The 12,644-nt window shown below is 41.8% G+C and overlaps 1 protein-coding gene across 7 annotated transcripts in view; it reads left to right on the top strand.

Annotated features, from left to right (window-relative positions):
- The window catches only part of SYT7 (synaptotagmin 7), a 564,911-nt gene that overhangs the window by 320,691 nt on the left and 231,576 nt on the right, over nucleotides 1-12,644 (top strand). For all 7 annotated transcript variants that reach the window (XM_077460750.1, XM_077460749.1, XM_077460751.1 and 4 more), the window contains exon 3: nucleotides 8,986-9,068. In XM_077460750.1, the coding sequence (XP_077316876.1) occupies nucleotides 8,986-9,068 (83 nt within the window). The remainder of the gene's footprint in view (nucleotides 1-8,985; nucleotides 9,069-12,644) is intronic.

Below are 12,644 nucleotides of genomic sequence, written 5' to 3'. Positions count from 1 at the left end.
AGCTTTAAAGTAGAACTCCAGACAAAACCCCTTTAGCCTTGGAGAGAGTGGGGAATAGGTAGAACATCAGTTTTTTTTTGTCTGCCTTGCTGTCTGTGTTGCCAGGAGATACATATACCCTCTCTTCCTGCTGTAGTGGTTGGTGTCACTGAGACATAACGTGAGGAACATTCCACCTTTGACAGCCTTCACAGCAAGAGAAGGTGGGAGGAAATCTGCCATCAGGAACACCTGCCCCATTGTCAGCTGAAAAACCTGATACACATTAGCTCCCTTCCTATGTTCAAATCTTTCAAGTAAAACGCCAGTATTGTTGGAAAAAAACAATTCTCTACAAGGTAATAACATACGTTGAAGGCATGCTGCGTTGGACTTGCCTCTGCCGCATCTACTGGACCATCTCTATTTAGAACCCTGCAGCCTCCACGAAAAGAGCACTTTTTATTATAACCTGGGTTTACTACCACGAAAGAACGTCATCCCTCTTTTGAAAGTCATTAGGTTAAAAAGGAATTTTTTTTTGGGAGGGAGAATTCTAGTTACCTGAAAAAAAAAATTTTTTAGGAAGTAATAAATAAATATTAATATAATAATACAGTTATGTATGTACACAAAACTTATTAGGTAACAGAGGTAGAATAATCATTTTAGGCCATATATTTACAATCCTAGGCATCTTCATTTTGAATCTAGTACACAAGTCAACATGGTCTCATCTTTTTATATAATAGTAATGTTGGCGATTTTATCGTGTTTGTGTGTGCTAGGAATTTTTGTGTATTTTAAAAGAAAGTTTGGCCTTGATCAACATTTGGACAAGAATTGCGGGATGTACAAAACAATAGTGCTATCTGGTTTCAGAAAATATATGGTTAGGTGGGACTTTAACCACTTTAATACAAGGCACCCCTTCCTGCCCAGACCAATTTTCTGCTTTCAGTGCTTATACACTTTGAATGACAATTACCACATACAGAGGCCCAATATGCAGGGAGCACCATCAGGCATTCTAAGGCCGCGTACACACGGGCGGACTGTTCGCCCAACTTTGTTCGTCAAACAATCCGACAAACAGTCCGCTCAAAATTTGCATGAACGGACTTGACCACACACGATGAACGAACAGTCCGCTGAAAGCGTGCGCGATGACGTGAACGGCACGTACGACGGGACGAGAAATTCGACGTCCAATACACTGCAATGCAACCTTCGCCGTGCAAATCCTTTCTGAGCATGCGCGAAACTTAGTTTGTCGAACAAGCCTACACACGAGCGGACTGTCCGCTGAAACCAAGTTTCAGCGGACTGTCTTACGGAAATTCCGAAAAACGTTGTTCGACAGACTGTCCGCTGAAACTGTCCGCTGAAGCCCACACACGAGCGGACTGTCCGCTGAAACACTGTTCAGCGGACAAAGTTGGGCGAACAGTCCGCCCGTGTGTACGCGGCCTTAGAGCATCAATTACACATACAATTTCCTGATGACCTATCACACCTTTGAAGGGCTCTGAGCACCAGGACAGTAGAATTTCTCACAAAATTACCCCATTTTGGAAAACACCCCAATGTATATTCTATAAGGCATAATGAGTCTTTTAAACATGTCATTTTTTTTTCCAAAAGTTTTTGGAAAATGTGGAAAGAAAATAAAAACTTATTTTTTTTTACACAAAGTTGTCAATTTATACGATTTTTCTAACACATAACATGTGTATAGCAAAAATATATTCTGCTACTTGTCCTGAGTATGGCGATACCTCATGTGTGAGACCTTTACACAGCCTGGCCGCATAGAGAGGCCCAACATGCAGGGAGCACTATCAGGTGTTCTAGGAACATAAATTACACATTTATTTTCCTGGCAACCTATCACACTTTTGAAGGTCTGGAGCATCAGAACAATGGAAACACCCACAGAATAACCAAAATTTGAAAAGCAAAACCCTTTTTACACCCCAACTTATATTCTATAAAGCATGGGCTCTTAACAGGTACTCGGGTACTCTGATGAGCTAGTGACAGGTGCTCTGATGAGCTGGTGACAAGTACTCCAGTACTCTGATGGGCTGGTGTTAGGTGGTCGGGTACTCTAATGAGTTGGAGATAGGTACTCTGATGCTGGTGACAGGTACTCTGATGCTGGTGACAGGTACTCTGGGGTTGGTGACAGGTACTCTGGGGTTGGTGACAGGTACTCTGGGGTTGGTGACAGGTACTCTGATGCTGGTGACAGGTACTCTGATGGGCTGTGACAGGTACTCTGGGGCTGGTGACAGGTACTCTGGGGCTGGTGACAGGTCATCTGATGGGCTGGTGACAGGTCCCCTTTATTTGGGGGGGATCAGGCACTGTACTTTACTTTACTATAGCCAGGTGTCCTCCTCACACACTGAGGAGAACCCAGAAATGGCACTACAGCTGTTTGTTGAAATTTGTGACCAGCTATGATAGGACACAGCCGGTCACGTGGAAAAAAGACAATTTCATTGACCCTGATTTTGGATGGGTTGTGTCCGAGGGACACACCCCATGCCTGATCACCACGCTGTGGGCCTATGGGGGCCCGCAGTAGCAGCAAGAGCCAGAGGACATCATACGGTGTCCACCCGGAGGGAGGAGATGTTCCTGCCGGCGTCATTTTACAATGTCCCGGTATGGAAGTGGTTAAGGCACTTTTTGTTTACAAGTAAAAATCTGTATGGACTGGAGTGGACTGAAGAGACAACTTCATCAGGTAAGCACAGTGTAGCTGTGCGAAACTAGTCCACCTCTGTTCTGGCCACTGCAACCGTGGTGTCTGTCATTGTATGGAACATTCAATAAATGGACTTAAAGAACATCGGTGTGCAGCCAATTTTTTTTATGTATTCATGTTACATGTTATACCTGTAGTTAAGGTGTTACATCTAAAATGTTGCTAAAAACACATTGAAAGTGAGTGTTTCATTGCATATTTGTATATATATACATATATAAATAATATATATATACATATATAAATAATATATAATATTGCATATTATAGCATGTGTAATGTTTGAAGGGACCCCTAAAACCGGGTACACATGGGCTGAATGTTGAGAGACAACGGCCAGTTGTCTCAGCGGGGGAGATTGCTGAACTAACCTTGCATGGTTAGTACAGTTGCTCAGACCAGAGCTGACTTTTTTTTTTCATTCCACCCATGGGGTGGAACAAAACAAACAAATAGTGTGTATCAGGCTTTAGGCAGGTTTGTCAGCTTATTCCCTCCATTTGCTGGTGGGTTGTTAAGAGGATCTGCAGTGGAATAAAGGGAATCTGGAATATGGGAGCTGCCATTGCTGATTTGTTAATAAATCTGTAGGATCTAGAGATGGAATCCTTACTTTAATAATTGATGTGTCATTGACCCAAAGCATGCATGTGCATATTAGATAAGCATGCTTGTTCCAGGGCAGAGACTTACCAAGTGCTGAAGGAAATTTGAGGACAGAGATAAGAGCACCACTCCCCCCCCCCCCCCCCCCAACAATCTGTTCTTCTTTTGAGAAGGGTTGAGCCATCTTTGTTCAGGCCCCCTCCAGGGTCACTATCTACTTCCTGGGCTGAGATGTTGGCTCAGAGTAGACACAACCATGTAAATCCTGGTGCCTGTCCTGGTTGTGACAAATATCAACTCTGTGCAAGTTTTTAATGGCATTTCCAAAAGTTACAAAATGACAGGTTTAAGTGCAAATTTCAGTATTTAGGCTACAAACAAGTACACTATGCAAGTAACAATGGGATTTAAGGTAGATATTAAGTCAAAAAAACATATTTCTTTTTTTAGACAGTGACAGTTTTTCCATGTCAGGTGGTCCCTTCAGTCCACTCCAGTCCAAACAGTACTGACAGTACTGCTCCAAGCTTGCTCCCTTCCTTCACTCGCGGCTCCTGGCCACACCACTGGGCTCTCTTGGACCATGACATCACATGACACACTCAGGCACTGCCTCTGCTAACCCCCCCCCCCCCGCCTGCACCACCCAAACGCACTACAGCAGGCCTTTGGATGGTCTCAGCTGGCTCCGGACCAAGCAGCACAGCAATATTTTTTACTGGCACACCTTTCCTGTCACTGGCATTTACCGGAAGGAGAAAGTGCCCGTTTTTTCACTGCCTGCCAGTAAAAATACTGACGGTCAGCAAAAATGGTGGAAGGGAGACTTAGGAAATGCTTTCTCCTGCCTGCAGCAGGCTGATGACATCATTTCATGTTATGAAAAAGTCACTGGTCACATAGGATCAATTTTATCATACAATCTGCTGCAGTGCAATGACAATTCTAAGCCCCTGTACACACGGTCGGAGATTTTGCCAACCAAATCTGTCGGATTTTGCCCGTCGGATTTAGTCAGACGGATTGTGTCCGAAACTGTTGCATACATACGGTCGGGCCAAGTTGGCAAAAAATCTGATCTTTCAGAACGTGATGACGTAATTTCGTTACGATGGGACTACATTCAGGCTAGTAGCCAATAGCTTTGATGTAGGAATATGATCTGAGCATGCGTGGCACTTGGTCCGATGAAAATGCTCTACACATGATCGGATTAGGTCCGTCCGGCCCAGTTGGTCGGGAAATATTTCCAACATGTTGGAAAATTGGTTCCGACGGAGATTCGGACGGAATCAGTCCGATGCATACCACACACAGTCGGATTATCTGACGACACGGTCCGATAAGACTCATTCCGACAGATTCTCCGACCGTGTGTACAAGGGCTAAGCAGGAGCCAGTGAGAAGAATGATTTCAGTATAATGATGCCTTTTAATGGTCTAGTCAGCAGGTTAGGGGTGGGTTTCTGATTTAGCTATGATTGTCATGTGTTGACAATTTAAGACATATGCCAATAATTCTTAACAGGGGTGCCAGCATCACACAGCCAGCTGCATAGAATTACAACTATTTTGACCCATAAATATATTTAAACCGTACAGTTAGCTTCATGCTTGGAATTCATTTTTATTTGGCTCCTGTCACTTGCAAAGAAATGTAAAATAAATTGCATTTGGCAACCAAAGTTTAAGGAATTGACCACTTTTACCAAGCAGAGGCCTTAAAATCAATTTTAATCTGCTCTTTGCCCAGATTTCTCCATTTCAGTGATCACAGCAGTACTGAGGCATTTAGAAAACTGATGTGTGTCTTGCAGTTGGCAGCCTGTCTACTCGTGTTATTGAGCAAATGGGGGAGGGGCACTAGACAGGTTTGTCACAATATGTGAGAATAAAATAAATAACTGCAAACCAAAGGCTTGAAGGAACAGGGTTTTCAATTATTTATACAATCTAGGGTTGATAAAAATAGTAGCAAATGTAGAACTATTGTTTATAGCAATCATTCGGGTTGTTTGTTTCATCTGAAAAATGAAATATAAATGGTTGGTTTTGGCAAATACTATGTACTATTACTACTTTTTATGCATTATTTTTACAAATCAGCTCATAAAAGTCTTGAGAGACTCTTGTTAGTGTTGTGCAAGATGACTTGTTGCGTTCATTAGAAACATTTTTATAAATTGGTTAGAAGTTTAAAGGAGATCTATGGATTTGCCTTTTTCCCCTAATCTTACTTACCTAGGTGGATGCAGCATCGGTCCAATTCTGCATCTGTCCCCCAGCATCTCTGCACAGAGAACCGAGCCATCAAACACCACTGATGGCTCTTGTTTTCTCGGCTCCCTGAGTGGAGAGCTGCTGACTGTCAATCAACAGCTCTCCTGCTCTGCTCCTCTATGCTCATTGAAGTACTGAGCTGTGGAGGTGCGGGGAGTGGCTGTCTCAGCAGCTTGCTGAGAGGCTGAGACTGCCATCAGTCCAGGCACCTGGCGGATCCAGGCTTCTGAAGTCAGGGTGACGTGGTGCCTGGACTGAACTTGGTGAAAATGGGTCACAGGAGTCCAAAACGAATTGTACTCCTGTGCCCCCTAGGAGAAGCCCAGCCAAACAAGCTCAGGCTGGGCTAATCCTTTAACTCTTTTCAGCATGTTTTGGGTTACAAGGTGTTCCCATTGTTCAGAAGCTATACAGACCCATTGTCAGTGTTTGAGAATGTATGGTTTTCTTGTGTTTAGTTTTAGTTTTCCATTATACAGATTCATAATAATCCAAGCAGATGTAGAAATCTTTTGTACTGCTCTACAAATGAATCTATTATGGGCCCTTTTGTTGTTTTTAAATCACACAATAAATCATCCGCCCCACTCAAACAAAAATGAAAATATTCCTACAACGTAATTACATCTAATATCTATCTGTATCCTTCGTTTTTAATATAAACCTCTCCTCCAATAGTAATTACCTGGTAATCTTGCCATTCCTAGGGCTTCCTCCTTCCTGAACTTGGTGAAAATGGGTCACAGGAGTCCAAAACGAATTGTACTCCTGTGCCCCCTAGGAGAAGCCCAGCCAAACAAGCTCAGGCTGGGCTTCTCCTTTAACTCTTTTCAGCATGTTTTGGGTTACAAGGTGTTCCCATTGTTCAGAAGCTATACAGACCCATTGTCAGTGTTTGAGAATGTATGGTTTTCTTGTGTTTAGTTTTAGTTTTCCATTATACAGATTCATAATAATCCAAGCAGATGTAGAAATCTTTTGTACTGCTCTACAAATGAATCTATTATGGGCCCTTTTGTTGTTTTTAAATCACACAATAAATCATCCGCCCCACTCAAACAAAAATGAAAATATTCCTACAACGTAATTACATCTAATATCTATCTGTATCCTTCGTTTTTAATATAAACCTCTCCTCCAATAGTAATTACCTGGTAATCTTGCCATTCCTAGGGCTTCCTCCTTCCTTGTTGCAACAATTTGCATGCTCATAGAGCCTCTGCGGTGTTGTCACCACAGGGCGCATGCTCCCCATTTAGCCTAGTAAGCAAGCCATGTATTACTATACACAACTTAAAGGAGAAGTCCAGCCAAAGCTTGTTTGATTGGCCTTCTTCTATGGATCAGAGGAGTGCAATTCGTTTCGCACTCCTGTGACTCGTTTTCAGCAGCGAGCGGGCTGAAGTCACGTCATGGATATCAGTCCAGGTACCACGTCATCGTGACAATAATGTCTGGATCCATGGCCACACCCTGCCTTTCCACAGCCGCTAGCGATAATCACAGGTAAAACCCAACAGACTGATTGATTAACTTGGTACATTCAGCTTGACCATACACAGATCGAATTTAAGTTGGTTTCTGCTGCCTTACTTCCTAGGTCACGTAATTGCAGTCCTTATCATCACAGCATGCTGCAGGCTGAGGGGCAAGGTTAAGAAACAGTGCATCTCATAATATGCAATGTCGCTTTAACTATTACATGCCCTCCCTCCAGGCCATTGAGAGTACAGTGTGCTATCAGACAGGCATGTGCTTCGTCCACTAGGTGGAACAGATGCTTGATTTAAAGTGCACACTGTTCTAAATGGCCTGAAAAAAGGGCCTGTAATAGTTATAGAGACATCACAGGACATGTACCATGCTGTGGATAAGCTTTGCCCCCATCACACGACCCAATGAGAATAATTTAAAAAACAGCCGCAAAACCATGATTTTTTCAAACTATGCATATACCGTATCTCACAAGTGAGTACACCCCTCACATTTTTGTAAATATTTTATTATATCTTCTCATGTGACAACACTGAAATGACACTTGCTACAATGTAAAGTAGTGAGTGTACAGCTTGTATAACAGTGTAAATTTGCTGTCCCCTCAAAATAACTCAACACACAGCCACTAATGTCTAAACCGCTGGCAACAAAAGTGAGTACGCCCCTAAGTGAAGATTTCCCAACTGGCCCAATTAGCCATTTCATTGAGGGAACCATGAATGCCAACATGTACAGTGACATACTGAAGCAGAGCATGATCCCCTCCCTTCAGAGACTGGGCCGCAGGGCAGTATTCCAACATAACAACCCCAATGCACTCCCAAGACGACCACTGTCTTGCTAAAGAAGCTGAGGGTAAAGGTGATAGACTGGCCTAGCATGTCTCCAGACCTAAACCTTATTGAGTATCTGTGAGGCATCCTCAAATGGCAGATGGAGGAGCGCAAGGATACTAAAATCCACCAGCTCCGTGATGTCGTCATGGAGGAGTGGAAGAGGACTCCAGTGGCAATCTGTGAAGCTCTGGTGAACTCCATACCCAAGAGGGTTGAGGCAGTGCTGGAAAATAATGGTGGCCACACAAAATATTGACACATCAGGGCTCTATGGGAACCAAACCAGAACTTCTTGTTCTTCAGTATGCTGAAGACATTTCTAAATGATGTAGCTGTATGTTTAGGGTCTTTGTCCTACCGAATACATTTGGGGCCAATCACATGCCTCCCTGATGGTATGGCATGGTGGATAAGTAAAACGTGTGCATCTTTAGTATGTTTGTCAGAACCTGCTGGTATGGCCTAAACCCTGTTACATGAATTTTGCTTTGCTTACCTTGCTTAGCTGTCTGGAAGCGCGGGTCAGGGCAGTGGGGAGAGAACAATAAACACTTTGCATATGGACATTTCTGTCAAATTAACTAAGAGTAAATTAGGATTGGGTTCAGTTTAAGGTTCCATGTGAGAATAGTCTTAGGTAAATTATTAGATATACTGTAGGTTAGAGTCTGAGTAAACGCAAGGGCACAATTCAGCATCAGCTTTGACATGAGAAGGCTGTTGTCCTGTATATGTTTGCTTATTAAGATCATCCTTTGACTCATTTTCATATTCAGATTTTTACTAATTAGAGTTTCATTTTTATAGTGACTTTATCTTGTAAAAGGTGTCCTTTTCTTTAGGCTATTTTATGAATTTGCTCTTGTATGACATGTCCAATATAAGATGGAAATATAACTTCTTCCTCAAAAGATACCATTGCTTTTTGTTTTAGCCTTGTTTATTATAGTTTTCTATATGCTAATTTTGAGGGAATCTTTACTGACGATGGTGTTCTTGCACTTTCTCTAGGGGAAACGCTACAAAAATTCTCTGGACAATGTAGGGACTCCTGACTCTAGCCGCGGTATCCGCAACGAGAAGAAGGCTTTAAAGTAAGTATGAGTATATACTGGAAAAATTTTAAAATGGTGCCTTTTAAAACCCAAAGGAAACCTTAAAATGAAACCAGACACAGATTGTTCTCTAGCATGAACAACTGCCCAGTCAAAGGCTGTGGACCCAACCTAAATGTCTTTCCCTCTTGTGTTAAAGTAGCGCCCTCCCTCAATCCCCAGAGTAACCGTGTTACATTTAGGCAAGCTTGAGTTCATATGAAATATTTTAGCTGCATACCATGTAATTTTTCCCTACAATGACTCAGAACAATACATTTGAACACCCTACCTGTGAAAATGGAACAGATGAACGCAACCATCAATAAAATGTTCCTTTTTCATCAACTTCATTACTACATTAAAGTACACGTTAAATGACTCCCCGGTATTAGGTCATCATTGGCATATAAACACCTTCAGTAACATATAAACGGCATCACAGAACACTTAAGAGGCGTGTTTTTTAGTCTGGATAAAAGGACAAATCTCATGCAAACTTAATGCGTGTATTTTGCCATTTGGAAAACACAGCAAGAGAAGAGGACCGGGAACTAATTTTTATTGTGTGAAACCATTTTGGAGCTTTCTATATTCTTTGGCACTTTTCTTTTCCTCTTGCACTGTCGCTGTTCTTCTCCGCCCCTCTCAACAGGTGTTTCTTTTCTTGCCTATTTAAGGAAAATTTGACTGTAATCGATCACAGAAAAAAAGGCTTTTTGTCTCAGCATTTTCCACTGAGACCTTTTGTTTCCTCCCTTGTGAACGCAACATAAATGTCTTGTTATCTTTCTCCACACTGAGTACAGTACAAAGTATTTAATCAGCTTTTGTCTAATCTTGGCTGATTCCACTTTTCCCGGCTATACACATATGGATGTTTATATTTCGCACATAATGGGGTTTTGATTAAATGATATTAAAATACTCTATAATATTATACTGGAGGAGATGTAAATTTGCTTCCATCTGCCACATCATTCTTAGGACCTTTTGTTCTACTGCCTCCGAAAACATGCTTTATTATTAAAGGCACACTAACCAGTCCACTATGCATCAATCAGAGACAGACCTTCTCATACCAAGTGTGCTGTAGGTCGCATCTTCCAACCATTAGCTGAGGTTCTTACTGTGCCTCATGAACATCTGCCCTTGTTAGCATAGGCATATTACTAAAAATATATGCAGCTGTGGAAAAAATTGGCTTATTTTTAGAGAAGGGGAAGAATTAAATCAGCTGAATTAGGCAAACATAATATAGCAAGGCTTCTGAATTCAGATTTTGAGGCTGTCTACTCATCTTTTCTTTTCCTTTTTTCTTCCTATACAGTATATCTAAATGTAGAATTGACTCTTTCCATTTAGGTCATGCCCTGCTGTGATATAACTTGCATGTTTCTCTCTTTGGATCATGCCCTTAGGTTATAATATTGCAATTTTTGTGACACTTATGGATAATAGTAGGAGGAGATAGGAGAAAAAGTTCCTCCTGACATAATTTAATCAGGGCATTGCTACCTATAGACTCCTAGATCAGTGGTTCTCAACCTCAGTCCTCAAACACCCTCAACGGGCCATGTTTTGTGAACTTCCCTTAGATAAAATAGCTCTCATCAATACCATGTCATTGATATTGATTTAAAGCAGCTGTGCAAAGTAAAGGAAAACCTGAAAACATGGCCTGTTAGGGGTACTTGAGGACTGACGCTGAGAACCACTGTTCTAGATCATTTAATATCTAGGAGTACTTTTAGAAACAATGGTATTTGACCCATTGGGGAATACTGAAAGACACTATACTGTAGTCGACAAGGAATGATGCTGAAAAAGCGCGTTGTGGGACAGCGTAGCTTTAGATGAACATATGTTTTAAATGGACGATAAGTGTGAGACAATCAAATAAAGGCCAAATTCCACCTAACGCTTTTTAAACAGTTTTGGCAACTTTTGTTTTCCTTTGGAATTTTTTTTTTTAATCATGTGAATAAAAGCTAACTGTGGTGCGGTAAGCACCCTGTCAGTAATATGTGAATTCTCGCAGTCCTGTAACTCAAACATTTGATGAACAGTTTGACCTGTTGAAGGAAATGGAAAAACTGTTGATATGATCAACAGCTAATAAAACGACATTACAGGGGGACTCAAAGAAACAAAAGCATTATGTTAATGCTATTGACAGACTGCATCAGAGATGTAATTTTAGATTTTTCAAATAGTACTTTAGCACTTTAAAGTGGTGGTAAACTCTACCGATTATTTTTTTTTTATTGGGCCCATGCAGGTTTATGCCATAATCTGCTAGTGTACACAACATACTAGCAGATTATGACAGACTTTAGTCAGCCATACATGGATCGAAATTCAGCAGCCCTGTTAGGTTTTTCCCGATCGATTAGTGCCACCAGCTATAGCCGACAACACTTATCAGTGCATTCTGATGGCGGGGAAGTCCCCCCCACTGGTAAAATAATGTAGCAGGAAAGATTATTTCATACACATGGGGGATTCAAGCCTTTTTTTTATCCTGCTGGTTAAAGGAAAAACAAAAGACCACTGTTTGGGCTGCCCTATCTTTTAAATGGTGCACTCCAGCGTTGGATTGTTGCTGCTCCCTGCGCTTCCATCTTCACCCAGTCTTGCTTCTGAGTTGACACTCTTTGGCCATTTGAATGGTCAGATTGCGATGATATCATTCCTGCACATGTTGACTTTTCTGTCTAACACTGAGCTGCATGCAGGCAATCCATATTAGTGACTAGACATGCAGTGGCTGTATAGATTTTCCTGCACAGTTGAGTTTAACAGATATGCAGGGATGGGTGCACAGACCCTGACACAAATCCTGTGCATCCAGGGCCCTGCACTCATCCCTGCATATCTTTTTAACGTTGTTGTGCGGGTAAGTCCATACAGCCAATGTGTGTCCGTTCATTAATATGGACTGTCTGCATACAGCTCAGTGCTGGAACAGAAAATAACAAAGGGGATATTCATGCTGTATGGGGAGTGCTTGTGTGAGTGAAGCTGGCCATAGATGGGTAGAGTTTTTAACGAAAATTCTTATCAAAAGAATGTTCTAAGAAAGTTTGTTTGTTTTTCACATTCATTAGCAAGTCAAATCGACATTCATTTTCAACTGCAATGAAGGAGCAGGATGGAAAAAAAATTCTCAAATGAAAGAATTTTTAATGCCGCGTACACACGATCGGAATTCTCGTCAGAAAAGCCTTGGATGGTTTTTCCGATGGAATTCCGCTCAAGCTTGTGTTGCCTACACACGGTCACACCAAATTCCGACCATCAAGAACGTGGTGACATACAACACTATGACAAGCCGAGCAAATGAAGTTCAGTGCTTCCAAGCATGCGTCAAATTGTGCGTGTCGGAATTGCTACAGACGTTTGGATTTTCCAATTGAAACTTTTTCCATCTGAAAAATTGAGAACATGCTCTCAATCTTTTGCTGGCCGAAATTCCACCAGCAAAAGTCTGATAGAGCCTACACAGGTTCGCATTTTATGATGAAAAGCTCTCATCTGTATTTTGCTGGCTGAATTTCCCGATCGTGTGTACGC

The sequence above is a fragment of the Lithobates pipiens genome, unplaced genomic scaffold (assembly GCF_037356315.1).
Source record: "Lithobates pipiens isolate NorthernLeopardFrog02 unplaced genomic scaffold, aLitPip1_a1.2 Scaffold_10, whole genome shotgun sequence".
NCBI lineage: Eukaryota > Metazoa > Chordata > Amphibia > Anura > Ranidae > Lithobates > Lithobates pipiens.
Note: the sequence above shows the minus strand (reverse complement) of the source record. Positions and strands in the feature narration are given on the sequence as shown.